A 26,539-nucleotide genomic window follows, 5' to 3' on the forward strand; every position below is an offset into this window, starting at 1 on the left:
TTGGCGGACAATAAGAACTAAATAAAATAAAAATAAAAAAATAAAATAAAATAAAATAGATGTGAGAACGAAATATCATATTTTGATATGCTCAAGAATTTATATTCAATATTAACAGTGACGCTGTGGTTCAACAACCGTGGCATGTTGAAGCTGCTTTCTAACGCATTCTTGTTATTGCCTTTCCAGTGTGTGAATGAGCTGCACATGTGTGTTATGAGCTGGAACACATAACGGTACACCCATCGCTTGAGCTTGTGTGCGTTGTCATCCAACTAGGCAATACACGACTCTATATTGCTGCTGCTTATCTACCACCTAGACGTGCCGCAAATATTCTTACGCTTCGTGAATTCGAGGACTGCATTAACTCGCTATGCTTGGTTATGCATCCTGGGGATGGTATGCTACTGCTAGGCGACTTTAACCAGCCATCGGTCTCCTGGTCTGCTGCTCTTCAGGACCCGGAATTGTCCTTCCTGTATTTTGAGCCGCAAACACGCTCTGCCCTCTCTGCTCAGTTTGCTGACAGTATGCATCGCTCTGGTCTTTTCCAGCTTAACGGTCACTCTAATGAAAGTGGACGCATTTTGGACCTGGTATTTGCGAATAGTGCCGTTGCTTCCGTCTGTGTACCACCAGCCGTTTGCTACACCCCGCTGCTAGCCATTGATTCATATGACCCAGCGCTAGAGATGGCCCTTCCAATTACACGTGTGAACATTGCGACATCCTTGCCTCGCCACCTTGCCTCGACTACGCACGGACAAATCTCAACAGGCTTTTACCGATGATTTCTTCATTCGCTGCTAGCTTCAAGTGTTCCAGTTACGCCTCTCTCGACCTCGCCGTTGATGATTTTGCGCGGTTTATGTCACACGCGTTGATCGAGTGCACTCCGGTAAAGCGTCCGAGATGAGGTCCTCCGTGGTGTGACAGGACCCTGCGAAGGCTCAAACCAGCCAAGGCTGCTGCTTACCCTCAATATCGGGCGCGTTGGTGTCCCGCTTCAAGAAGCAACTGCAATGCGGTACACTCTCTTTATCGGCGCTAAAATAAGAACAGTTATCAGGTATACGTACGGTACATAGGTTCGCGTTCGCGCAGAGACTCTCGCGTACTTTGGAAGTTCGTCAACGCGAGGCGAAAATCATCCGGTTTTCCTAGCTGCGTTTCAAAGCGCGAATCGAGGTCAACGGAGGCGATAATGATATTGTCGAGGTACACCACTACTTTACCATCATCAATAAATTCCCTCAAAATGGAGTTAAAGAACCGTTGGAATTCGGAAGGTGAGTTGCGCAATCCGAAAGGCAGTTTTAAATACTCAAATTGTCCATCTGGGGTTTCAAAAGAAGTAAGGGGAATGGAATCTTTACTCATAAAAATTTGGTGAAATCCGCTTAAGTAAACGGTAAGTAAACTGATGGGTGTATCGTGAGTTGGGTTTGATTTTCATTGCAGGTTTAGGAGGTGTTACATTAGAAATATATTTAAGATATGAATTCCTAATAATGGAGTTAACAATTGAAAGCTGTTCCGCAGAAAGCATCTAATTCATTAGGGACTTCATCGATATCGAGTGCACAAATACTTCTAATAGCATCTTCTAAATTTTCTGGGGGCAAGCAAGTTGCGCTAACATGTTTAGAATTCTTCATTGATTCTTGTAATGATTTATAGGAAAGCTGTGAATAATTCCTATTTTCCTGCTAATTTACCCAACCTGCGAAATGGTAATTAAATCAACATTTTTACAAATGTTTCCAATAAACAACCGATCACAAATACAATGTTGTTATAGTGTTCAATATTTTTTTGTATATTAATGATGTAAATGAAGTAATAATTTATGAAATGAATGGAAAATTGTTGTCTTTTTTTAAGTTTATCGATTTTAAGCCACCCACAGTGAAACTACAGCATTAGCGGTAGGGCAAAATAAAAAAAAAATACCAGTTGATATTTTACATAAAACGGAAATAGATTGGTTTTGGTAAAATGGGCTATTAATTAAATTCAAATTCATTACATTGACTTATTGAACAGCAATTTTCAGAATAATAAAAATTGGGAACGATTTTTTTCTATTTTGACTTCACCTACCATGCCCTTTTTCCTTAGTAATTGCAGTGAAAGTGAACGCTTTTCCAGAAACGCAAGTTATTCTGTCGGTTTGGCCGTGCACTGTTGTTAGCAACAAACTTTCAATCCTTAAAATATGGACAAATCATGTCAAAAGCAAATTAAAAATTTAAGTACTCACAAAATTTAAAAAATTATCATCACATAAAAGGTATCAGCTGCAGCTCAACGATTCAACGAAATATCATGAAGAAGCTTATAAAGGATCCTGAAAATATCGATCCCCCCTGACCACCTTTTTGGCTGATCAGCAGATTCAATGGACAGATTAAACGATACGTAGACTGAGTGTCCGCGGGGGGGCCCAAACTCACAATGAACTCCCCTCCTGACCGACCAATAGATTCGAAGTAGCAAGGACCTCCAGTTTTCAATCTGTTCAGCGGTTTCCTCTTAAGGGTTTCCGCTTAGGGGATCACTCTCCCGGTCGGCATGTTCGAGGTGCTACAGATCCCATACTTACATTGTATATGGGGCCTTCAAGAGACTTAATCGATAATGAGATATAGTGAAAGAATTATGGACGGAATTCAGGAACGCGACAATTCACGAGAGAGCTTCAGTTTTCATCTAGGCTTTGTTCAAAATGAATGACAAAACAAAATAGCTGCTTAAGGCGCCAAAATAAAAACGTCATGTTGACAGCTAATAAACTTCCTGTGTCAAACACACTGCAGGGTTCTCCCCAACACCATTATTGAGAAAACAGAAATTGTCTCTCAACAATCGATAACTATATGAGTAACAGTTTGTTTCCTATTTCTTATTCCAGCCAATTCAAGAGGTGGAGGAAGTTCTCCAACTAATAGAGTTGGTAAAATAATACCCATGCCTATGGAAGGACACGGAACGCATGTACAAATATGATGAGATCCGCCACCTGGCATGGGAGGAAAATGGCGAACGTAATGGGGCGTTCGCACGAGATTGTCCACGCAAAGTGGAAAAACCTCGCAAACACGTATCGGCGGATTCGCAAAGATATTTCGCGTAGTATGGTGACTGGAGCAGGTAAATAATTTAGATTTTTATTTATTTGTATCAAACAAAGTATCACGTGATTGCAGGGACGGATGACATTTTTCAACATAGTTGGTATGCTTATGAGAACTCCGTAAGCAACTTAGAATTCCGTAAGTAATCTATATAAGTGATTCTCGATAGTTCCTAGCGTTGTCACACATATGTATATACGGGGCGGTTCGATTGCTAAGATGGATAGCAGCGACAGTTTTTACGGCAGAACCGAGAATCAAATTCGATCCTGAGATGATTATAATGCTGGTGATACGATGATGGTATTTTTGTGAAGCGCTTCGGGGTTGCGGTAGAGGATAGGAAAGTGGATCATTCCACTTAAGGTGATGGGCTACATGTGTTCGCATGTTTTGCAATGCTCTGGTTGGCCTAATGGGTGTAGCAGAGATCGGGAGCATTGAAGCTGGAGGTGCTACACCATCCAGTTCTTCTGTTATCATCGATGAGGAAGGCTGACTTGTCCTGGGTGGCAGAAGTGTATCGGAAAAATTGTATAGCGTATGTCTTCGTCTAAAGTTGTGCAGGTAAACAGTTGCTAAGACGACCTTTACTGCTACGGGCGGTTCCAACTCTATCGGTTTCAGGAACACTCGGAACACCTGTGATAGTATGCCAAACGCATTTTCCAGGGTTTGACGCTCCATGGAATTTGCCGTGTGCATTCCTCTGGAGGAGGTATATTCAACTCGTTCCGGTCCAGTTTCTGATAGATCGGGCTATTTGCCAAAACGCCACCATCAGGTATACGTCCCTGACAACCGACGTCAGCAAAAAGGAAGTTATAGTTGGCGTTTACCATTGCCAAAAGAACAATGTTGAATGTTTTTTTTTTTTTATAATTATAATACTGGCTCCCAGAATTTGATGGTTCTTTGAGAGATACGCGTTTTCCATCCATTGAAGGAATAGCATGAGGGAAATTCTACTATTCCTCGAGACTGCGCTCGACATATGGCATATCGAAACTGAAAACTTCCATTTTTAAACATATTAATTTCAAAGCGCGTGAGATATTTTAATTGAACGCTGAATATGGTATTTGTGTCTGCGAAAGTTACCATCAATAGTTAGAATTGATTTTATCTATCATTTCAGGCAAATTTTGAAGCATCGTTGCCACTCCCATCCACATCAACCATGATCCCCTCCCACCTACCGGTCCTACCCTCATCCGGCATTCTGACAAGTGACTCATCTCGGGAGCATTTGGAAGAATTGCCACCGACCCCATCCACATCCACCATGCTTCTGGGACGACAATCAAATCCGCGAAAGCGGAAGCAAAATTGTCGTTCCCTCCAAATTGCAGAATGTTTGGAAACGGTTAAGCGAATTTGTGAGACATCGTCTGCTCGCCGTACGGTCACCAAGGCCAGAGATCTGGGTGATTTTGTTGAGACACAAGTTGCCGCTTTTGAACAAAGTGACCCAGAGTTTTGTGCTAAGTTGAAGCAGTGATAATGTGCTACGATGAACGAGCAGGTTACAAATTATAATGCCTCTCGAAACCGTGACCATGATTACCTGTAATTCCTATCCTCTCCTATCTTGTCTACGCTGCCATACCCATCCTATCCTATCCTCAACCTCACGAGGTCTTGGACTGCCATTTCTGGCTACCTTGACCTATTTTGGCCCCAGCTGGATAGATAGTCAGTTTTGCGGTTCTACCGTGTGGAGACTGGTGCCACTAACGCCACGACCACCGAACCGATCGAGACTTCTGCAGCATGCCAAGACCGCGAAGCGGTTGTATCGCCTGATAAGTAAATAAGTGAGTATATAACCCATCCTCATTGTTCACATCATGAACTAATTTTCTATTTAATATTTTCTGACTCTATAACATCGACAGACCTAAAGCTACCATTTCTGGTTTCTTTGACTTGAAATATCCGTAGTTGCTTGAAATATCCGCTTTAGCAACTGGATCACCGTGCCGACCGAACAACTAGACCACCATGACCATGCACCGTCGCAGCAGCAGCATGCACAAACACCATGGCGAAATCCCATTTTTGCCACTCATTGGCTCTTTTCAGAGCCACCAAATTTTCCAAAAAGATATTTGTTTACTACTATACAATCAGATTACTTGTATTTGTTTACTACTATACAACAAGATAGCTTTGTGCAAAACACGGATACTTCATTTCTTCTTTTTAGGTGAAAACGCCAATATCAATAGCGTATGAGCTTGCAGCTTCAAAATGAACCCTGTCCATGTGAGGCATGTTAGGCGTGTTATTTTCTGCGGTCTGGGTCGTGAAAAAAAGAAATGCGGGACACTATCAAAGGTAGCTTTGATGTCCGTATATACCGCGTCCACCTGGGAGCCGGAGTCGAAGGTCCTGCGGAAAAGCTGACGAATTCAACTAAGTTTTGGTGGTTGAGTGCTTGGTGACCAATCCGTGTTGAGTAGTGCTGAGGTAATTCGAGGCACCAGCGAGAAGAGGTTCGTACACATCAAACTCGAAAACTTTAACGCAGGCGCAAAGCGATGTAATGCCGCGGTAATTGCAGGTTCCGCGGTATTCCGCGATGTATAGCACCGTTTTACCTCTGTAGTTCTCGTGAATCTATGTTCCAACACTGAAGCGGGAGCTAAACGTATGTGTATTGGAAATCAGTTACACACATACATCCAATGGTCTTCAAAACACAGACACGTATTAACACGACGATAATTTGCCCATCATCGACAGAGAAGTACGATCTTCAATTCAAGCGCAGCGGCAAAAATGGATATTTTTGCGAATATTAAAAGCTTCACCGAATTAAATAAAATCACGTCGGACGAGCAGCTAGATTGGTTCGGTTGTTGCAGACAGCTCGATTGCTTCCGCCGACGCAATCGTGCGAAAAGAGCCACCGATCAATAAACCTAAAGCTGACGCATCGAGCAAATGAGTGCAAATGGATTTGTAAATCCATCTCCATCTTGGACTTCGTCACGTTCGGTTGGAACCTCTTCGAGCTCCGTTGTTTTTACGTGTTTTCAACGTGTTCTGTGAGCCTTGCCGTGCGACATTTGCTGTCTATAGATGCACTGGTGTCTCGTCCTTAATTTGTGTCAGATTCCGGCCTGTTTTGTTGCATCACCGCGCTGTTATCGTCTATTTTCGAGCTAGCGTCCTCGAAGTTTCAACGTACTCGTTCTTATTTTGTGTTAGCGCGTTTCGTTCCTGTGTCAGTGCAGCTCAGTGCTTACGATGGCTACGTCCTGTCCTTCGTGCTCCCTGCCTGCAAACAACGAAGAACTGTATAAGTGTGCGGGCTCCTGTGATACATGCTACCATCTTCGTTGTATTGGAGTCCCCGAAGCTGCTTTTCCGGAATTCACACGGCCCGATGCTCAAGCCCTCTGGATTTGCGCAAGTTGCAACGCATCACGGCTTAACGGTAGAGCTATATTCAACGAACTCAATACCGCTCTCGATGTTCTGAAGGACGAGTTGCTTCGCGAATTTGACGGTCGTCTTACTGCCGTCTTGGATGCTGTGCGTGCTGATGTACTGTCGGCTGTTGACAGGAACAATTCCAACACGCACACGTTGATGCCACTCGCACCACTAACATCATCAACCGCCGCAGCAACGCCATTAAGCTACCGCCCCGGTGAACTGGACCGAGCGTCCCAAAACGCTCCTAACCGCAATGCGCCTAAACGTAGGCTTGTCGATTTCACGCCTCCTGATGGCGTTTCTGCGCCACCTCTCAACGTTGGCACTGCACCGATTTCACCATCGTCTCGGACCGTGCTGACCGTCTCGTTGAATGTATCCAACGGGCCGAAATTCTGGTTATACCTTACCAGAATTGCTCCATCGGTGTCTGACTCCGATTTCAAGCTGATGGTGGCTTCTCAGCTAGGTACTGATGACGTCATCACTATTAGACTGGTGCCACGTGACAAGGATCCAGGCACTCTCTCAGCTTTATCTCCTTTAATCTCCTTTTTATCTCCTCTCCATGTGAAGATTTTGCCATATGAAGAACGGCACCGCACCCTGTGGCAGGAAACATACTGATCCCGTATGGCGGTAGGCGAACATGCACCATTACCGAAAGTAACACTTGCATTACCAAAGCAAGGAGTTGCTTGCGTTACAAAAGCCGAAAAATCATTATCAGCACACGTTTTCACCTCTTCGCAATAAATCAGTACAAACATATGTATCAAAAATCGATTATCAATTAGAGAATCAGGAAAAACAAATCAGCATCAAAACAAACTCCGGACTCATTTTGGTTCCGGAATCGTTTTTGATTCCGGAATTTGATGATATGGAATTTGTGTCAAAGTGAATAAAGTCTCTTAAACCTAAAAACATTTTTTTTTTGTTTCAATTATTATTTTCTGGAATCGAGAATCGAGCGTCATCAATAGGAACCGGAAACTTATTTAACGAGTGAATAAAAAGCATATGCATGTGGTGTGAAGTGTGAGTTTATACACCCAAACAAATTTGCCAAATTTGAGTTTCGATTCCGGAACTGGTCCGAATCGTTCTTTCGGATCAGATCGGACTCATTTATATGCTGAATCGGATCAGAATCGTGATTCCGAACCGGAGCGCCCATCCCTAGTGCTCTGTGATTTTATTTTACCCGTAGCAAAGTAGTCAGCCCTGCGTGCGCGAAACGGTCTGGATAGGATTTGGATTGCCTCGGCCACAGTACCGACCCAAAAGTTTAATTTGAGCCTATTGTAATTCAGCAACTATAGCGGCTTATAGCTTTTGAATATGTAATCCAATTTCGGTGAAATGTTCTGATGAAAAATTATAAAAAATGAGCTTTCATTTCTTTCCTTTCATATAAATATGACTTGTAGATTTCAAGCCGTTTTCGTGACATGTTTCTTCAAAGTTGTGATGATTCATTTGAACTAAATGAAAAAAAAAAAAGAAACATTTGAGAACTTTACAAAATGCTCATCACAAAATGGTTCTTATAGCTGTTAGAATCATAGATCATAAGTCTAACATGAGTTTTTTAGAAATTTTTACCAGTTTTTAAAAAGTTTAGGTTATTTAAGTTTGAATATTGAACATTTGAAAAAGTCGTATACTTTCGTTTGTATTATGTTTATGGTCAGAAAACCGTCTAGATTTATAATTTTTGTAATAAAAATATGAATAGTGTTGTGTTTTATTACGAAGAGGTCGACTTCTGTAACGCGTTTTATGACGAAAACTACCTCTAACTTTTGTTTACTGATAATAAAATTCCGAAAAACTCACGTTAGACTTATAATTTTTTTCCGCTATAAAATTAAGTAGCATTTTGTTGTGGACATTTTGTGAAGTACTTAAATATTTGTTTTACATTTTTCCATTTAAAAAACAAAAATGGTAACCTTGAACTGAAAACGACATCTTTGACATGACACCGACACGAAGTTTACATTACATATTTACACTCATGGAAAGAAAAAAATACTAGCTTACTTTCATCAAACTATTGCACCGGAATTAAATACCGTGTTCATAGTAAGCCACCCAAGTCCATAGCGGCGCCGATCTTCACACGGCAAGCACCATGGATCAAATCCCACCCGGACCGTTTCCCCTAGTGAGGATTGACTATAAAACTACAAGGTACCAATATGACAAGTAAGCTATTGTTTGACCGATATGACCGTAAGCCATTTTTTATGGCCGGTAAGACTAGTAAGCCAGTGTATTGAGGTCGTTAATGTAAAATTCCTTTTACTCTCTAAGACCCCTCTAAACTAACTGGCTACACGGGTAGCTCGATTGCTTGAAAGAGATATTGTATACAATAATACTTATAAAACAGTTTGACATTCCGATTAATGTAAAAAAATCTTCCATCTTCATCTTCATTCACATCACACAACATAAATTACAAATCAATCGGATTCTTAGGCTCAGAGATATAGGCAATAATGAGGGACAGGTCGACCCGAATCTACCGGCTCGCCGACATCCGTCCCGCGAGTGGTTGTGGTCGTATTTTCAGTTCCAACGAGTTCGGATCGACGCGTTCGTCCAAAAAGTACGGGTCAACCCATGGGTTCAACTATTTCGATGGTTTGGTCAGTAATCCTTGCACCCACGGATCGAATTAAGAAAAAAAATTGATGAGAAAATAAGACAGCAGAGCGTTGGCGGAGCTTCGTAATACCTATTCTATCAAGCTCACAGTGTGATGGTAACGAGCAAAAGCAGCCGGTTCGACTCTCCGCAGCAAGGTCCACATACAGGCATGTGCTAACATGACTTATGCATTGATTTTGATTCAAAGTGATTTTGAAGACCTTACATTTATACCAGCTGAAGATTGTGGAACTTGCGCACACTAAAATGATTTTAAATTCTGGGGCAAATTGTCGCAATTGGGCAAATAAAAGAAGCTGTCATACCTCCCTGTCAATAATTGTAGGAAATGGAAACACTTCAACAAGTAATTCAGGCATTCACCGCGCGCACAGCCTGTCATTTGCTACAGTCCATACGGTAAGCTTACAGTAGGCAAGGGATCGGTACTACGGTACTAAGACACCGATAAGCTACATTGCCTATGGTAGATCATTGTTAAGTCGCTAGATCCGAAGTGCCCCTAAGACCCCTTAGACCGCCACTTTTCCTATTGTTTGTCAACAATTGTGTCAATGATTTTCCTTCAGATGGTTGCTGACGGCCTCAAAAATTCCCTACCAATGTTCTCGTGAACTTACTGTGTGCCTCTCCAAGACGACCTCGTTTTTTAAATGCTTGGTGCCATTCCAACGGACTTGTTCTTTCTCCGGATAATGCTCTGTAATCCCATATGATCCTTTTTCTAGGAAGACACAGCATGATTACCATGTTTGTGGCACTGAACATAGTAGAGTTGACGTCTCAAAACATCTTGGACTATGGCTTGACGAGAAACTTTCTTCTCAAGTGCATATTACAACCAGCCTAAACAACTTAAACAAATTGCTCAGCCTTATTATTCGTATGTTCTCCAAAATGTATGATCCCTTATACATTTATTGGGTCCGTTCGATAATCTAGAATGCATCAGTATTTTTGACCTGCCGATTTAACGCTGACCGATAGGATCGAATTCAACGAAACTTCACCCGTTGAAACAATTTCTTCGCATTCTATTCGATGTCGGTTTACTCGGTCCTTAATCTTTAAGATCGCGTAGACCCCCTCTTACCCATTCATTACCGTCATTCAAGTCACGGTCAGAATGCTCCCTTCTTGCGAGCTCTTTCGGCATTGAATGGCTCGTATCTCCTATTCGACTACTACACTCCAGTTTCCAAAGTTCAGCTCCAATCTTTCTGATTACTCGTGCCTCTTGTTCTCCTAGTCCTTAGAACTTCTTCTTCGTTGGCGTTACAACCTCGAGAAGTGTCGAACTGCCATTTCTGGCTTTCTGTGACTGGTTTTACCCATAGCAAAGTAGTCAGCCCTGCGTACGGAGAGGCAGCCTGGATGGGATTTGAACCCCGGTCCTTCCATGTGCAGATAGGCGCCGTTCTCGCCTCGGCAACCAGACCGCACTTAAGAGTTCTCAGAACACATTGGTAAAATCTCAGAGGCGAACAAAAAAAGTAAAATAATAATACGAGACGCGCAAAACAGAGGGAATACTAACCTATAGATACTCCTATTTTGATTTTGTTTAAAAATAACAATAAAAATATGCCGTCCCTAATGACAAAAAACGATAAAATCTATGCTGCTAGTTTTGCTGACGCATACCTGGCGGAATTGATTGGTGTTGTGAGTACATATTCAGTACCTCTAACAGAGCATAGTGCGCAAAACATGCGCAGTACGCAGTGAACATTCTATAATTCTTAAGCAATACATACTCACTGCGCGATGCTGTGGCGCTGCTTCCAATACATACTCATTGTTCGATCTTACCAAAGTCTGCAAAATACGATGAAGCAAAGGTTATACAATTGCGCTGCTACTTCCTTCGAACTCAACCTACGTACCGCTGATCACCTTTTGAAAAACACGTTACTCAAATTCTGATTCCACGATATCGGTTTATTAGGCTTCCCCGGAACCATTTGGCTAAAAGTAAACGTGAAGAGCGATTATTCGCTTTACCAATGCTAGTACCCAGAAGGATTTGGCTTCTTCTGGACTAATTTGACACAGCACAGAATCGGATGCGACCAACAACCTACGGCAGTACCTATCGAAGCTCCGAACCCTTTTCACACTGCACGATGATCCATTTTTCACTTTACTCCACTATTTAGCTGAGCTTTAGCTAGTCCGATGTAATTCTCCTGTACAACGATACGAGCAAAATAGTTCTCTGGCAAGATGGCTACGTTGTGTTCCTGCTTCAACGAGCGATCAGAAACCCGCGTATCGGACGATTCAACGTTGCTCAGAGCTACCAACCGAGGGGCCAACAATCGTAAATGTCACAGAAGTAAGACGTTTCGAAAATGCTTCAATTATCTTTCATCCGAGGTGAATGTATAAAAGGTGGGGCCAATGCAGGAACATCACAGCCCAATCGGCTAAGGTGTAAGCTAAAGTCTGAATAGATGGGCTAAAGTCTGAATAGATCCCTGTTGATGAAAGGCCATACAAAATTGAGTGCTCTTGAATGGGGGAGGGTGGCCTTAATACAGAATTTATCCCAAAATTTCACACTTCTTTATACCACCATTTTTGACCACACTGAAAGCACACAGTGCCGCTTTCGCAACATGTGCTGCGCATTGCAAACATTTTTAACACAGTGCGCTCTTTCTCACGAGGTGTAAACGAGGCAGAACATCCAACCGTTTATTATGACGTTTCATTTGTTCATTGGGTGCTGGTGCGGCAGCATGTAAACAAAGTCATTCGCTACTGCTGCTAATACATTGTGCTTATTACACTCAAGATGGGATTTCTAACGATTCTTAAGAAAATGAAGCAAAAGGAAAAGGAAATGCGTATATTATTGCTGTGCGTGTCGGGAAGAAAATCATCGTTACATTGCCAACAATTAAGGACTTGTTTGTTCGATTTTTTTTTTAACAGCGGTCTCGACAATGCCGGAAAGACCACCATCCTGAAGCGATTCAACGGCGAGCCAATCGACCAGATATCGCCCACGCTTGGGTTTAACATCAAAACGCTGCACTACAACGACTATGTACTGAACATGTGGGACGTTGGAGGCCAAAAGTCTTTGCGCTCGTACTGGCGTAACTACTTCGAGTGTACGGATGGGCTGATCTGGGTAGTCGACAGTACCGATCGGATGCGTATGGAATCGTGCCGCGAGGAGCTTACGCTGCTGCTGCTGGAAGAGCGTCTTGCCGGTGCGACTCTGCTTGTGCTAGCGAACAAACAAGATCTACCCGGCGCACTGACGGCGAACGAAATCAAGGAGATATTGCAGCTGGACAAAATCGAAACACATCATTGGTCCATCCAGAGCGTAAGTGCCGTGACGGGTGGTAAGCTGGTGGAATCCATCGATTGGTTGGTGGAGGACATATCGAAACGAATATTCACATTGGACTAAGGTCCAGAATCACCATTAGCGTCTTCATATCGTGCAGCATTATTTATTCCCCCCGTGCAATTAGTCACTCGCAGCACTGTTCCAGATACGATTTTTCGTTTTCGAGTTCATTTTATCGCCGGCACTTAGGGGTGTTATGTGGGCCGCGTCGACAATGTTTCTGTGTATGTGTGTGTGGTAAAATAACAAAATTGCAAGCAGCGTAAAAGAATTGAGTTTAGGTTGACATTGATAGAAAAGCTCTTACTTGAACTCGTCGTAGTTTTTCGACGTTAAAACGGCCCGCAGCTTTGCATCGTTTCTGACCGCGTACAAAGTGTCCTCTCGAATTTGTTCCAAACAGCGTGCTTCCAGCGCGATTATATCACCGCGAGTGATGATTCGATTGCCAATCTCCGACATGTTGAACTGGTCGCTGCTGCTGCTGCTTCGCGTCTCTCCAAACCAACCAAACTAAACACTAAGCGTTGCTTAGCAACCAGCAATACCACATGCTGCAGGGTAACTCTGTTTGTATTTCGCGGCTTACATGACTCGGCGCACCGTGTCCGAGAGGATTAATATCCTATATTTTTTAATGCTCCTACAATTGAAATACACTGTAAGCATCGATAATAACGTCTATTTTAATGTTACCATTTATATGACGACACATCATCGTATTATAACTTAAGCCTTATCTTTCTTCAGATACTCTACATGTGGTTTGTTCAGTGAAAATTTCTTCCTAGCAAGAAAATCCCTCTATCGCGGCTGTTCGCTAAATGCTCTATACATGGCTCACTCCCTCCTCTCGCTTATCGTGTAGATTCGAACGAACCACATCGTGCTAGATTCTAGATTACCGAGTGCTAGAGCGCGTGTTTATCACTTAAATCACTCACACACGCGCTTGTGTACTACTGATGCTATCCATCGGTAAAATTAAGATGTACATTGCTGTGGTTCGACTAAAACTTCATCATTCCCAGCAACGGCGCACGGATCCAGTGGTTCTGAGTGATTTTCCGCTGCTGCTGCTACAGTCACGTTGGATAATTGTTCAACCTCTTTCGTAGTGGTGGAAGCATTAATATTTACATCTGGTTCATCTGCTGCTGCCGTTGTTGGCATTTCAGCAGTGTTTGACACAGCAGTTTTATCGATACTAGGTATACTTTCTTCGGCTGCAACGATATCATCACACTCTTGTTGCTCATCCGCCTTGGACACTACAGCATTATCCTCCACCACCGTCTCCTCGGCCGGCTCCGAAGCTTCTGCGGAATCCATTTGGCCTCTTTCTTCCTCACTGGTGTCAGGTTCGGGCTCTTCTTCAACCTGACGCATTCCATCGTCCGGAAAGTCAAGCGTTGGTAAGAGATCTTTCTCAGCAAGCTCACGACACGGTATTCCGGCGGTATCACTTGCTGCATCGTCGTTCACACGGTCGGGTTCGGAAACAGTCGCTAGCGCTTCCTCATCGTCGTCATTTGCGGTAGCTTCAGTTGGCATGTCTGGCGCAGTGGATAGCGGTTCTTCGTTGCTGCCACCATATGCATCCTCCGAAATTGTAGTTACGGAGGCGATTTTTAGCTCACTTACACTTTCCTTTGGCGGAACACTGCTAGCCGTGGGCTCGGAACCGTCGCAGCTGAGTTCGGTGGGGGGAGAAGAATCCGCGTTCGGTGGATTTGCTGTATCATCGCAATGTTCCAACTCAGCGGTCGCATCGGCTGGCGGGTGCTCTACTTCCAGGGACGACGGTCCAGCTTCAACAGTTGCCTCGGCAGTGAACGATGAATGTTCTACCGGGTCTATAGATTTGACTTGCGATATAACAGGCAAACCTAACTGAACTGAGGTATCGTTCTCTCTCGTACCCGACGCCTGCCCATCGTCCGTCGATAGACTCTCCTTCTGCTTCAGCAAAGCGAAGGGATTTATCATTACGCTGCTTTTTTGTGCCGTTGTTGGTTGACTTGGTAGATTGCTATTGGCAGATTTTTTACTTCCCGCCAAACGAACACCGGTAAGACTGAGTGGATTTAATGCTTTCTTCGCTTTCGGCGCCACAGGTTCCTTGTCGGCCCGTTCTTGCTTAATGCGCGTTCCATCAAAGGCTACAATATCGGTAGGACTCGCTGGTGGTTCGGACTCGGTAGCAGGCAAGGGTGATGCACCGGAACTACACTGTGGTCGACTGCTATCGTCTAGCGGTTCCTGTTTGACTCGTACCATCGAAGAATCGAAGAATGTAGTGTCCGTCGTACAGTATTGTTCGGTCGTAACACTTTCCTGCTGCTGCTGCTGCTGCTCATTGCTTTCCAGCGGTTCTTGTTTAATCGGCACCATCAGCAGCTCCGCCGATGTCGACCGAGGACGTTTCGCAGGTGGTGGGAGATCGTTTTGCTTAGCTGCCGGTTTGGTCGCTTTCATACCACTGGCCCCCACTGGACGGGCGCTTCTTTTGCTGTGTGCTTTTGGTGCTTTCTGCCCATTCACCTCGGGCGTTCCTATCGGATCGACCGGATCGCCCGTTTCGATCACGGAAGCATTAAGCAAACCCTTTTCCTTCTTTATCTTTATCCGAAGGGCTTGGTATGAGGAAACCGATGGTTCGGCATGGTGTGGTTCCGTTGCCACCGGTTCCGGGTCTGATGGTTCCTGCTTGACGGCAACAAACGTGGAAGCATCTTCATATCCCTCAAAGTCCGACTCGTCACCGTCGTTGGTGGCCATTGGTTCTTGCTTGATCGGAACCATTTGTTGCAGCGGTCCAGTTGCTTCCGGCTCATTGGCAGCAGCATTTGAGGACGGCCCCGTCGCACGATAGGTGTCCTCGCTTATGATCTCAACGTCGCTACTATCACCATCAGAATCATTCCGATCAGCAAAGCTATCACCCACATTGTCTCCGGCTTCACTGGCGCCACTGTCATGGTCGGATTCTCCTCCAGCTGCTGACAGTGTCTGATGGCTATCGTCCATCGGAGCCGTTGCATTGAGCTCTTTTCCCACGCCGGCACTATTTGTTAATGTAACAAACCCGTTGGGATCGTCATGCGCTTCCTGCTTGACGTTGGCCATCGACAGCACAACCATGGGCGGGTTTCTTCTCTCTCCACCTTCGCCTGAAACATGCCCCCGATCGCGCTTCTTTTTCATTTTGCGTACCTTCGAAATGGTAGCGATGGCCTCGTTCACCGACGACAGCATGCTACTGATTGTTGCAATGTCCGTGTTCCCATCAACGGACGCCCCGGAACGCAGCAGCGTCGTTATTTTGTCCGTCTCCTCTACCAACGATGCGCGTCGTTGTGCTTCATTCAGCTCCTCATTCGACCCCGTTTCTTCGGACGAAAGTTGACCGTCCGCCACCGAGTTGTTCTCCGATTTCACGTCCGGAAGGTCCAGCAGTGGTGGGAATGGCAAATCAAGTGTTTCTTCCTTCATGGGTTCTGTCGATCGCGCCGGACGACCCCGGCGTCTTTTGGGCACCACCGTGCCGCCGCCCGGAGCTAAGCTCTCATTCGGTGGTAATCCGTTTGCCGGCCCGATGCCAGCCTCATTTATCAGCATATAGTCGGGCTCCATCAGTGGAAGCGTCCCGGTACAGTACAGCATGAAATGGCGGGTGAGCAGGTTCTTTTTCAAGAAATACTTTCCACACTTCGGACAGTTGGCCCGGGCGCGTATGAAGCATGCGTGCCATTCGTACAGGTTGCGCGTTTTGAACACTTTCTGGCACAACGCACAGCGCATATCGGGCACGAGCTTGACTTCTGCCGTTACTGGAGGCCGTTTTATGCAGGCATTCAGCGCCACATGCCTTAAATGAAGAATGGGGGATGATCAAATCAATCAGTGTAAGTCATACCACACGCTTCCATAGCCATACTTACTTGTTAAGAGTTCCGATTTTAGCAGCCTTCTTGCCACACCGGAAACAACCGAACGCTGTTCGTGTCAGTTTGTGCCAAAGATTGTGGTCCTTGTATTCCGACGCCGTGTCAAAGTACTCCATGCAAGATCCACAGCCAAATTTGTGTACGAGCGGGGTGTGCTTCACGACCAAATGTCGCTCCAGGTCGGTCGGTTGGTCGTACTTTTCATTACAGTACTGGCACGCGTGCTCGTACTTGACGCGTTTTTCGGCGCTGGGTACGTCGGGAAACGATTTCAAATCTGTATCTTCCCCACTGTTGTCCGGCTCCTCGGTTCCTAGCTGCTTCTTGCGGTTTCTCGTTTTCGGACTATGCTTTTGGGTGGATACTGTAGCTAGACTTTTATCGTCCAATAGTTCTTCGACGGTGGATTCCGGTTCGGATTTCAGCTGAAGTTAAAACAATTGCCACAATCATTGACATGCACGGAAACATGGGTAAGCCCCGCATACGTACCAACGATATGGAGGGTTGCACTAGCGGCAAATTGAGAAACGTTCGCGTCTGTATGTTGGTTGCGGCGCACATCAGACGGTACTCGTAGAAATCGTTCACCTTGTCCACACACAGTGAACAAATGTTTTGCGGCATTTGATCGTTCACATGTACCTGCGGGATGATATCGATTGTTATTCGGTTGTCGAATGGGGGTTTCCTAGATGGCAAGCGCTCACCTGTATTCCTACACATTCCTCAATCTTTTTTGCCAAGCTCGGCTCATCCGACTCCATAATGCAAATTACATCTTCGTCGCCAAGAATTAAAGTCTTGTCCGGATTGTCCACCCCGCACAGACGGCAAATGTTGTACACCTGCTGACGGAGGATACTGATCGAAAATCGCTCCATCCTGACGTACAGTGGCTTCGTTCCCTGCCCGAACAGGGGCTGAGATATAGTCCACCTTCCTTTCCTAAGGACACTGCACAAACGGGCTCACGATCGATTCATCAATGTAGCTGTTCTCTGCTAAAATTGCCGTTGTTTTGCTGCAAATAAATAAAACAATGTTTTCTGTCGCCATCAGAATCTACCCTGATTTGATGCAGCACTTGACAGCTACGAATTTCGAACATGGACTGACACTTTTTCGAACTGACAAACATTCTCTGCGAGCAACATAAGGCCGTGTACACACTGGTGGTGTTAAAAATGAACCGATCGGAATGATTGCAAATACATTACAGAGTAATCATTTAAGCAATCATTTGACAAATAAAATGAGCCCTGTGCGTAATAGTATACAAAACAAATCTACAAACTTAAAAAATATAAAAAAGCTGCAGCCGAGAATTTTTCACACCGTTCGAAGATGTGCCATTTCGAAACAACACACCCATTGTTGTGCGTACATTTGCAAAAATATTCTCAGGCGCTGGTTTCATCGGTTTCACAGTTTTCAGTTCCCTGTAGACAATTGAAACCGATGTAAACACACACACACACACTCAAAAAACATGTGTTTCGAAACATCCGAATAAAACTTAGCTTTACTTCTTCGCTGATAATACAACTTATTATGCTGTTTTTTATGAAAGAAAAACTTCCTAGGCACGCAGATTTCTTAATTGAACAAGGAAAGGAATTGGTACAATTGAACAAGGAGAGGAAAGCTTTTCACCCACCAAGAATACAACAGATAACAACACTAGTGCAACATACAGTGTTTCTTTTTACGCATTAAGGCTTCGACTCGTAGCTTCGTACATTTAATTCTACCCAATACTGAAGCAGCATTGGTTACTACGGCAATGTACTTTAAAGGGCTGAATTAATACATCTAAGAGAGTTCCTAGCTCCCACAACTAGGGGATGGTAGATACGGCAGCAGGGCCGGTCTCCATGCAGGACCGAGAATCAAATCCCGTCCGGACCGCCTTCCCGTAAGCAGGACAGACTATCCTTGCTTACTTACTTACTTATCAGGCCCTACACTACAACCGCTTCGCCTTCTTGGCCTGCAGCTACAATCCTCGACGTCGGATAGACTATCCAGCTACGAATAAAAGCAAGTCAAGAAAGCCATATATTTGACAGGACAATCATTTCGAGGTAGTAGTGCCAAAGAAGAGGAAAGAGCAGTACAAATTAACTTGCATCCAACAGTTGCGCTTATTTAGCAGCCCCAGTCTTGACGCTGCAGGATCGCCTTTTGAATCCCATCAGAATCGTTCTGCCGTGTCAAAAACTTGACGTTTAAACTGCGCGGTACCGATCTTAAAAAGGTTATTAATCCAGTGCAGCACGTAGCTATTTGTACCTATCAGGACTGGATATCAAATCCCATCTGAACCGTTTCCCAGTAGCAAGGTCTGACTACGTGCTATAGAAAAGTTTTAGTAAGCCATTATATCACCGGCGTGGTCTTGACGGTTAAGCCAAGAGGAAGAACAAAGTAAGCATGCTATATGCAACGGTAAAGGCCCCTCCCTGTTGGCAGAGCAGCTCACTCGCACTCATCCAATCGTGCCATCCTTCACTTGCACAAGCAAAATTTGGCTAAAATCGGTAGAATGACCCACTTAAAAAAACTTTAACAAAAAACAACTAAAAAACGGATTAAGTCCGAAAAATTTACGTCCAAACGATTTCAGCTCGATTCGACATAATTTAAGCTATGAGTTATCTTGGTAGTTCTCGCTAGATGAAACCAGAAGTGTTGACGAAAAGTTTTCAATACTTTAGTTTTTTTAGAAGAAAAGTTTACCAATTGAATTTAACTTAAAGCAATAAGGCCGACCGTTCGTGATGTCAAAATTAAAAAAACAAAAGTCAAAATTATGGGCTGCTCGAGCGCCCTGAGTGACATGTGCGGCTTTTTATTATCCAATTTGGTTAGCGTCAAATAGAAGCGATTGTTCGGTACATACCACACAAATTATCGGACCGTAGAATTGTCAGTCCCGGTGTGTAGAGCAAAGCCATTTTTTCATCGGCTTCTTAAATCTTTTTAACAAAACACAAATATCACAATATCGTTTGAAACACGATTCAACAGCCATGCAAAGCCCGCCGTCGATTGGTTGCGACGGGCAGACGGCAAAGAAGTACACAATCGCCCTGGCATTCAACGTGATAAAAGGAACAAAACAGGAACATTAATGCAAAGCACCCAAAGTAGCAAGGGAATTGTAGCCCATCACAGATGCTATGGTAAACAGAAACCGAGAAGGCCCGTGTTGCACAGCAAAACACAAGAATTAAAGCGGTGCCAACTAGGTTCTTTTTTACATGTCCTAATGAAGGCAAATCTATTTTGTACCCAAAGTTGTGTGTGAACATACCAGGTTGTGATTTGTTTGTCTGGGTTTTCAGCTACAGGGCAATGAGCAATGACTAAAAAACACCAACTCCTGAATTACACAACACAGCACTGTCGCGAACACTTTAACAAACGACCCGTAACTCTAGTTTTGTTCATCGCAAGTTGCAAATTTGTCCATCGAACGCACAATAATCATCAAATACCCACGTACCACATTCACAGAACCTTCAGCTTCCCAAGCACATAAACAAGAACACACACCGACTGCAGTCTGCACGGTCCCATTCAGTTGTCACTCATTTATCAATTTTTTCTAATCGAGAATCGATGCCAAAATGTTCGATATGGCTGTCCACACTTCTACTAAACAATTTATAGTCACTTTAATTTGGCTAGTTGGTATTTTTTATGAAAAATAGCTGCTTTGTCGTGGTTACGTTTGACACACGGCAAGTGTATTTCCCAAACGTAATTTTAGTGCTGGGAATAGGCTGGACCAAACGCTGTGGGTCTGCCCACACCAAGCTGCAATTCATCGGTTTATCAAGGTGCGGGCTATATTGTTGCTAGAAATGTTTTTATTTACGACCGATGTGCCTTCTTCAGCGACTTCTATTTCGAATTCGAATCAGATTCAGCAACGACGAGATTTGTGTCTTGGGAGCAACGTCGAGGTTTGCGTCTTGGGAAGTCGATGCCAATTTGCCTCTTGTTGCGCACCTTTTTCCTCGTTTTTAGCATTACGCATTGCATTGGCACGATATCCTGCAGTATTCTTTATGTTTATTTTAAAACGAAAAAGGGAAATACAGTACTCACATTCGCACATCAATGAGATCGTTTCTTGGACAGATAGTCTTCCCATCTTCGATGATTGAGCGTATCAAAATCGTCACAGTTTTCAGCGATCGCTTTCAAATATTTTGCCAGCTTGAGCAGCTCCTTATCCTTGTGCCGGTTCAGATGCGCCTCGGAGAAAGGCTTGATGCGCAATCCCGACTTTGGGTTCATCAGAAAGTTACGCCGCAAATCGTCGAACATGATCGTGTTTTTGGACGAGTACTGACCATACTTGCCCCAGATCACACCGAGCGGTTTTACCTCGATGACACCTCGCAACGGGCACAGAACCGTTATCATTGCCGCATCGTCTAACATAAACACCAGCTTGTAATCTCTCGACTCATCCGTCACGCCGAGCAGCTTCATTTTCTCCACAATCCATCTCATCGACGTGGCAGACCAAATTGCTATATCGTAGTGCTGGTAAGCCGACGATAGGAATTCGTGCAAGTACGGTCTCATCAGTTCGGTTCCTGTGAATAGAGAGTAGAGAGAGAGAGAATGATTTCAGTTCATGTGCAATGCACGATTTTAGCCTCAGAACGCCTTCTGTACACACCATTCTCGGCAGCCGATCGATGATCAAAGATGGTGTAATCAATATCCAGCACAAGCAGACGCTTGCCTTCACGAGGCGGATTTAATTCTTTTATGGTATAGTCCTTGATGCGTTTGTTGATTTTGGCCAAATAAACATCCTTATTTTCGAACGGAACATTATCCTCCTCCTCGTTATCCAGATCGTTCACAACGCTGCCTACGTCGTCGGGCCGTGAAGAGGCCTCTTCGATGTCCGATTCCAGTGAACCAACCTGTAACGACCGGTAAGCGATCGTGTAAACATAACTTTAAACTGTTTTTCTTTTTTCTCTACCGTCAGCACGGGGAACACTTCAACCAGAGCTTACCATCATGACTTTGAAATTGGGTTTCAGCTCCAGAACTCCCAGTTTCACATCATCCGTAACAGGTTTGCCTGGATCAAAGGATGCATTTCATTACTATAATCAATAGACCTGCACCCGAAAAGCTTACCTTGGTGCTTCAAATTCAGCAGCTTCTGTCGCTCGGGCCGCACTTGTGTCTTTTTGCATATTTCGTGCCTCAAAACGGCAACCGTGTCGTGCTCGGTAAGATCCTCGATGGCGAACTCCTTTCCGCTCCATTTGATGATTAAGGACACTTCCTTCGATTCCATTTCGCAGATGATAATTCCGGTTTTTGTAGCAAATGTTTTTCTCTCTTCCGCAGTCTTGTGCGTCGTCTGCGGCACTTTTGACAGCTCAGCTTTAATCAGCTGTCATCTTCGGTCGCGTCCAGAGAGGGGGAAATGTCAAACAATGTAAACAATTACGGTAGCCGGCAAACTCTGGCGTGGATGTGTACAGTGGCGGTTGGGAAAATGAACGAATTCCTGGAGAATTTTCCATTTTTTGTGCAACTGGAACCATTTCATTTTGTAGGACTTTACAAGAAGGTAGCTCAGAGACCGATTCCGCTTGTAAGTGCAACGTAAAAATGTTCAATTCTTGTCATTTTAGGTCTACAAAATAAAGCTACATTTCCCTAACTTTCCCACGACGAACAACCATCGGGTCACGGTATTTCGAACGAACCTTCCACTTGCATTACCGCCGGATCAATCGGCCATTCTGCCAGTTGATAAATATGTATCGAATCTCTTAGCCACGCTGGATTCTACAATCGCTCTCCCGAACAACACGCCATCATCTGGTACTTGTGAAGATTCCACCACATTGACCAATCTTGCGCTGGAATTATTGTCGATTCAGCATCAGTATGGGTGCAAAGTAGAATTCAGCAAAACCCTGACGCGGGTAGAGTTCGCCAGCTTTGACGGCAGAGGGAATCATTCCCTGGCGCTTAACCGGACCGCTGGCGCACTGTTTAAAGTCGTCCAACACACTCTGCCCGAACAAGCGGTGAGCGAGATGTTCAAGCGACAGACCACCCTGCAAAGGCACGTACAGGTGTTTCTGGATACGCTCGATCAGCTGGAAGAGTTTTACACCAATCTCAGTACAATCGACGAACTGTGCTACGTTATCCTGCCCGCAGCAATAGACACCAGGACGACATATCGGATCTTTAAGTATGACCAGAAAGTGTTCTTGAAGCTTTCGCTGCATCCGCTGCAGCCGGCAGCAGTTGATATTGCATTTTTTGGGCCAACGAAACAAGTGGCAAAGCTGAGAGAATTATACGACGAAAGGCAGGATGATTGGGATCCGGAATGCAACGTATACACCAACCTGCTGCGAATATTTAACATCATCGCCTTCCCCATGCGCCCCACTGTCTGCGACCAGTCGTCCAATGGTCTGCAGACCGGCGAAGACAGTAGCTGCGGGATCTGCATGAATTACCATGATGCAGATGACCGGGTACCGATAATTTCGTGCGACAACGAGCAATGCACTCTCATTTTCCATATTCATTGTTTGAAGGAAGTAAGTTTTTGTAGGCTATTGGACAAGCATTCAGCTATAATAACAAATATTTTCTTTTTCAGTGGTTTGCAACTCAGCGGGAAAGTAAGAAAATTTTCACAATCTCCATTGGAAACTGTCCTTACTGCACACACAAAATATCCTCCAGCTTTGATGAGATACTGCAAATGCTTAATTGAACGAGAACAAAAAACGTATGAATTAAAGGAAGAAGACATGTTAGAACGATTTTTCATTCGATGGCCCTGTGCTCTGGCGACAAAGTATAATGACGACACACACTATTTTTGTTGAGTCTTGACGACCGGTTAAACAAAACTCTCTCTTAAGCCCAGTCGGAGTATCATCTGATCATCACGGTAGAGCTGAAAAAATGAGAACATTAATGCTTACGACGGACATGGCTCAGGTTTCAGCGGCAACAAGGAAAGTGGGTAATATTTTTTTATAAATTGTTAGTAAAGTTAGTCTACTTTGCTTTAATTACAATTTGTAAGGGTCAGCACGTGCTTTCGTTTAGTGTTATCTTCAGTTACACTACTGGTGTATTACGATAGCAGTAAAAATTACACAGTCTGGTTCCTGTAAAAAAAAATCATTCGTATTTCGTTTTTAAATTTACCGGCTATTTAAAAATTCAAAACAAACATAAACGTCAGTTTGACAGCCGCCATAAACATCTGGAGGGAACTGTCAAACGAAGCCAACGGAAAAACAGAACCAAACTTTTTTTGTTTCAACATCAACAGAACAACAGCTTCGAGCGCGCTTTGCATCATGTCCGATATTTTCGGAAATTTGGACAACTTTCTAGAGAGTAAGTAAGCGAATTTGTGTGATATACCTTCCACCACCTAAACGACGTTTTCCGTTTTGCAGATTTCGATGACAACAATCTATCGTCAGTCAGTGGTTTGTCCGATGCAGGGACCGGCGGCGTCGCGAACGATACTCTAGATAACGATCAAACTAGCAAGCAAAACACAAGCTATGGAACGAGGAGTAATAGTACAAACAGAAGAAGCAAAGGAACCAGCAGAAAGCCTATTCCAAAGAACAGAAGCAACAATGTCAACAGCGCTGAAACTCCAAGTATGGCTAGCAGTGTTGTTCCATCGGCAGCAACACCGGCCCACATTGACTTGACATCGAACGTTAGTGTAGAAGGCAAGTAGATTGCGTTCATTGTACGGCAAGACGCTTACCAGATGCTGTTTCTGTTCTTTTCAGAGGAAATGCAATTGATCGCCAGTCTATTTCACTCCATATTCAACTCTAAAAATCCTTCCGTGATGGAGTGCCTAAAGAACAGTTCGTACTGCTTTCACAAAAAAAAGCCTTATAGGATGCAAATCTCTACATTCTACCTTTTTTTTTTTTTTTGTAGGGGATGCGTCGCTAATAAAGCGAAGCTTTACCATGCTTAGCAATAGCTACAACCGAAAACCACCGGTAACAGCGAACGACGTGAGTAAGCTAAAGAAGAAAATGTGTGCAGTGCGAAACAACCTAAGTGAGCTAGACAGAAGAATCAAATCTGTGATACCATCAGCGGCTGCAGTAAATCAAGCCCCCCCTCGTCGCTCTAGTCGTCGATCGAGAAATGCCACTGCAGCGAACCAAGCACCGATAGTGGTGTGTATCTTACTGAATTGCGAATACATTCTACACATTACATCGACCAATTTTACAACAATTATCTTCTCCTTTTCGTGCAGATTTCATTGGACTGTGACGACGATGACACACCGATCGCGTCCAGTGCCTATCCCTATAATCGACCTGTTGCAAACCGTAGTACAGCGAACGACGCTGACACTGTGAGTATTAATTTGCTAGCTAACCCGGCTGATGGGTTTACAAACTTACACCTTACTACTACACGCTTCCATTACGTTGTTTTCCAGATAACCTTAGACTCGGACGATGAGCTCTCGAACAGGGCGAATAATTCATTCGAAACCGAAAACTATGAAATGCGCGTCAAAGTCAAATGGGGCTTGGGCATAGAGACGTTCGTGCATCGAAGGTATCAAAAGTTTGCCGACATTATCGGTCAGCTGGCGGCCAAGGAGTCGGCCGACAGTGCATGCATTTTCTTGAACCTGGACGACCGAATCGTGTACCCGACCGATACGCCCGATTCGATCAGCTACAAACCACATCAGTTTATATGTAGGTGTATCGCAGGCAAAGCATCCCAAGTGAATGGTACAATTTTTATTTGCCCCTTTTACGTGTCTTTGCAGCTGGCCGCATATTAAAGAGTAAAGCTCCAATTCTTCCCAGTGCCGTTGCATACTCGGCGGCGGGCAACAGCAGCAGCATCACGCTGAAGGTGCAGATGGCAACCCGGAAGCAACCGTTACGGTTGCAGATGGAGAAAAGTCAAACCATGTCCGTGCTGGCGATCAAATGTGCGGAAGAGCTGAAATGTGCACCGAAAGACATTCGGCTGTACTTTGACGGCGAGCTGGTGGATAACGGTTGCAAACCAGAGGATCTGGACCTGGAAGGGGACGAGATCCTGGATATTCGTGTTGTACAGTAACGATTTTACGATACACTGTTTACGCTGTTTAAATATAAAATGTTCAGTTTAGATTTTTTTTTAAGCTAATAGGCATTTGTTCACTGTTAATAATATAGGTGTTTGCATAGAAAGTGACCGAGCTAATTGATTTTCTGAAGTATTTATCACAACAGTTGTAAAGTTTCTAGAACACGAAACGCGCAAAGGTGCTGGCGGTTGACAACGGTAGCCATATTGAAGCTAGAAGAAACTTCTAAACTTATAACACCTATCGCAATCGACGAAGCTGAATCTGTATATAACATCACTGAGCCGTAGACTGATCCTGCTTTGTCCATAACTGACGAAATCTCCTTAGCCGTGTTCAAGAATAAAATGCTTAAGGACAGTAAAAGAGTCCCTCCATGAGCGCGGTGATGCGGTGATTTCTCTATTAAGCAGCGATTTGAACGTAGAGCGTTCTAGTGAAGTTATGCAAATGACACCGGACGACCAAGCCCGCGTACCAAGCGCAAGTCTTTTTGGGCCGTCCTCATGGAGAGAAGAGACTTGATGTGCTGATGGTGTTAATCCGTCCTCACAGAAGAAAAAAGGCTGGGATATTGGAATTGCAGACGAAGACCGACGCTAGACCGTGAGCTGTATCGAGGACTTCATGCGGCAGATCATGACCGCCAAGGGTAAGTGGGTTCACGATACAGTAACCCACGGGAATGGCGCGAAAATTCGATAAGACGTAAATTTCACCAGAAACAAAAAATCTTAATTCAAACAATCATTCAAAACTTTTTTGGTATTAGAAA

The 26,539-nt window shown here is 44.3% G+C and overlaps 6 protein-coding genes and 1 pseudogene across 9 annotated transcripts; 3 read left to right on the forward strand and 4 right to left on the reverse strand.

Annotated features, from left to right (window-relative positions):
* Positions 1 to 2,219: 2,219 nt before the first annotated feature.
* On the reverse strand, positions 2,220 to 11,626 carry LOC118511913 (annotated as a pseudogene).
* A 350-nt stretch (positions 11,627 to 11,976) lies between these two features.
* Positions 11,977 to 13,321, forward strand: LOC118511920 (ADP-ribosylation factor-like protein 2). Its single transcript, XM_036055558.1, has 2 exons — positions 11,977 to 12,134; positions 12,210 to 13,321. Exons 1-2 carry the CDS (start codon positions 12,070 to 12,072, stop codon positions 12,697 to 12,699), a joined length of 555 nt encoding a protein of 184 aa, XP_035911451.1. The 5' UTR covers positions 11,977 to 12,069; the 3' UTR covers positions 12,700 to 13,321.
* LOC118511921 (coiled-coil domain-containing protein 103) lies at positions 12,723 to 13,131 on the reverse strand. Its single transcript, XM_036055559.1, has 2 exons — positions 12,947 to 13,131; positions 12,723 to 12,859 (listed from the first exon to the last, which is right to left on the reverse strand). Exons 1-2 carry the CDS (start codon positions 13,099 to 13,101, stop codon positions 12,760 to 12,762), a joined length of 255 nt encoding a protein of 84 aa, XP_035911452.1. The 5' UTR covers positions 13,102 to 13,131; the 3' UTR covers positions 12,723 to 12,759.
* On the reverse strand, positions 13,305 to 20,210 carry LOC118511915. 2 transcript variants are annotated; one of them, XM_036055552.1, is made up of 5 exons: positions 20,101 to 20,210; positions 17,300 to 17,613; positions 17,082 to 17,234; positions 16,584 to 17,014; positions 13,305 to 16,510 (listed from the first exon to the last, which is right to left on the reverse strand). In XM_036055552.1, exons 2-5 carry the CDS (start codon positions 17,471 to 17,473, stop codon positions 13,624 to 13,626), a joined length of 3,645 nt encoding a protein of 1,214 aa, XP_035911445.1. In that variant the 5' UTR covers positions 17,474 to 17,613; positions 20,101 to 20,210; the 3' UTR covers positions 13,305 to 13,623. The 2 variants fall into 2 exon arrangements, with proteins under 2 accessions (XP_035911445.1, XP_035911444.1); XM_036055551.1 differs by having other exon boundaries at positions 19,909 to 20,122.
* A 17-nt stretch (positions 20,211 to 20,227) lies between these two features.
* LOC118511918 (ubiquitin-like domain-containing CTD phosphatase 1) lies at positions 20,228 to 22,022 on the reverse strand. Of its 2 annotated transcripts, XM_036055557.1 has the most exons (5): positions 21,768 to 22,021; positions 21,641 to 21,708; positions 21,292 to 21,544; positions 20,709 to 21,205; positions 20,228 to 20,654 (listed from the first exon to the last, which is right to left on the reverse strand). In XM_036055557.1, exons 1-4 carry the CDS (start codon positions 21,928 to 21,930, stop codon positions 20,718 to 20,720), a joined length of 972 nt encoding a protein of 323 aa, XP_035911450.1. In that variant the 5' UTR covers positions 21,931 to 22,021; the 3' UTR covers positions 20,228 to 20,654; positions 20,709 to 20,717. The 2 variants fall into 2 exon arrangements, with proteins under 2 accessions (XP_035911450.1, XP_035911449.1); XM_036055556.1 differs by having other exon boundaries at positions 20,653 to 21,205; positions 21,768 to 22,022.
* Positions 22,009 to 23,692, forward strand: LOC118511917. Its single transcript, XM_036055555.1, has 3 exons — positions 22,009 to 22,209; positions 22,274 to 23,203; positions 23,266 to 23,692. Exons 1-3 carry the CDS (start codon positions 22,063 to 22,065, stop codon positions 23,380 to 23,382), a joined length of 1,194 nt encoding a protein of 397 aa, XP_035911448.1. The 5' UTR covers positions 22,009 to 22,062; the 3' UTR covers positions 23,383 to 23,692.
* Positions 23,494 to 26,145, forward strand: LOC118511916 (uncharacterized protein CG4449). 2 transcript variants are annotated; one of them, XM_036055553.1, is made up of 8 exons: positions 23,494 to 23,633; positions 23,953 to 24,020; positions 24,083 to 24,370; positions 24,434 to 24,514; positions 24,591 to 24,838; positions 24,922 to 25,023; positions 25,111 to 25,378; positions 25,453 to 26,145. In XM_036055553.1, exons 2-8 carry the CDS (start codon positions 23,981 to 23,983, stop codon positions 25,752 to 25,754), a joined length of 1,329 nt encoding a protein of 442 aa, XP_035911446.1. In that variant the 5' UTR covers positions 23,494 to 23,633; positions 23,953 to 23,980; the 3' UTR covers positions 25,755 to 26,145. The 2 variants fall into 2 exon arrangements, with proteins under 2 accessions (XP_035911446.1, XP_035911447.1); XM_036055554.1 differs by lacking the exon at positions 23,494 to 23,633 and having other exon boundaries at positions 23,962 to 24,024.
* The last annotated feature ends 394 nt before the right edge of the window (positions 26,146 to 26,539 follow it).

The sequence above is a fragment of the Anopheles stephensi genome, chromosome 3 (assembly GCF_013141755.1).
Source record: "Anopheles stephensi strain Indian chromosome 3, UCI_ANSTEP_V1.0, whole genome shotgun sequence".
NCBI classification, from domain to species: domain Eukaryota; kingdom Metazoa; phylum Arthropoda; class Insecta; order Diptera; family Culicidae; genus Anopheles; species Anopheles stephensi.

What these genes read in the sequence shown, in the direction of transcription:
- LOC118511920 (XM_036055558.1), top strand. Translation starts at nt 12,070, where the DNA reads ATGGGATTTCTAACGATTCTTAAGAAAATGAAGCAAAAGGAAAAGGAA. An exon ending in GAAATGCGTATATTATTGCT is followed by an intron (nt 12,135 to 12,209) that starts GTGCGTGTCGGG and finishes TTTTTTTAACAG; the next exon opens with CGGTCTCGACAATGCCGGAA.
- LOC118511917 (XM_036055555.1), top strand. Translation starts at nt 22,063, where the DNA reads ATGTCAAACAATGTAAACAATTACGGTAGCCGGCAAACTCTGGCGTGG. An exon ending in TTGTAGGACTTTACAAGAAG is followed by an intron (nt 22,210 to 22,273) that starts GTAGCTCAGAGA and finishes TTGTCATTTTAG; the next exon opens with GTCTACAAAATAAAGCTACA. An exon ending in ATATTCATTGTTTGAAGGAA is followed by an intron (nt 23,204 to 23,265) that starts GTAAGTTTTTGT and finishes TTTCTTTTTCAG; the next exon opens with TGGTTTGCAACTCAGCGGGA.
- LOC118511918 (XM_036055557.1), bottom strand. Translation starts at nt 21,930, where the DNA reads ATGGAATCGAAGGAAGTGTCCTTAATCATCAAATGGAGCGGAAAGGAG. An exon ending in CCAATTTCAAAGTCATGATG is followed by an intron (nt 21,545 to 21,640) that starts GTAAGCTCTGGT and finishes CGGTCGTTACAG; the next exon opens with GTTGGTTCACTGGAATCGGA. An exon ending in TCGATCGGCTGCCGAGAATG is followed by an intron (nt 21,206 to 21,291) that starts GTGTGTACAGAA and finishes CTCTATTCACAG; the next exon opens with GAACCGAACTGATGAGACCG.
- LOC118511915 (XM_036055552.1), bottom strand. Translation starts at nt 17,473, where the DNA reads ATGGAGCGATTTTCGATCAGTATCCTCCGTCAGCAGGTGTACAACATT. An exon ending in TGCAACCCTCCATATCGTTG is followed by an intron (nt 17,015 to 17,081) that starts GTACGTATGCGG and finishes TTTTAACTTCAG; the next exon opens with CTGAAATCCGAACCGGAATC. An exon ending in AAAATCGGAACTCTTAACAA is followed by an intron (nt 16,511 to 16,583) that starts GTAAGTATGGCT and finishes TCTTCATTTAAG; the next exon opens with GCATGTGGCGCTGAATGCCT.
- LOC118511921 (XM_036055559.1), bottom strand. Translation starts at nt 13,101, where the DNA reads ATGTCGGAGATTGGCAATCGAATCATCACTCGCGGTGATATAATCGCG. An exon ending in AAAAACTACGACGAGTTCAA is followed by an intron (nt 12,860 to 12,946) that starts GTAAGAGCTTTT and finishes ACACATACACAG; the next exon opens with AAACATTGTCGACGCGGCCC.
- LOC118511916 (XM_036055553.1), top strand. Translation starts at nt 23,981, where the DNA reads ATGTCCGATATTTTCGGAAATTTGGACAACTTTCTAGAGA. An exon ending in CGAACCAAGCACCGATAGTG is followed by an intron (nt 24,839 to 24,921) that starts GTGTGTATCTTA and finishes CTTTTCGTGCAG; the next exon opens with ATTTCATTGGACTGTGACGA. An exon ending in CAGCGAACGACGCTGACACT is followed by an intron (nt 25,024 to 25,110) that starts GTGAGTATTAAT and finishes GTTGTTTTCCAG; the next exon opens with ATAACCTTAGACTCGGACGA.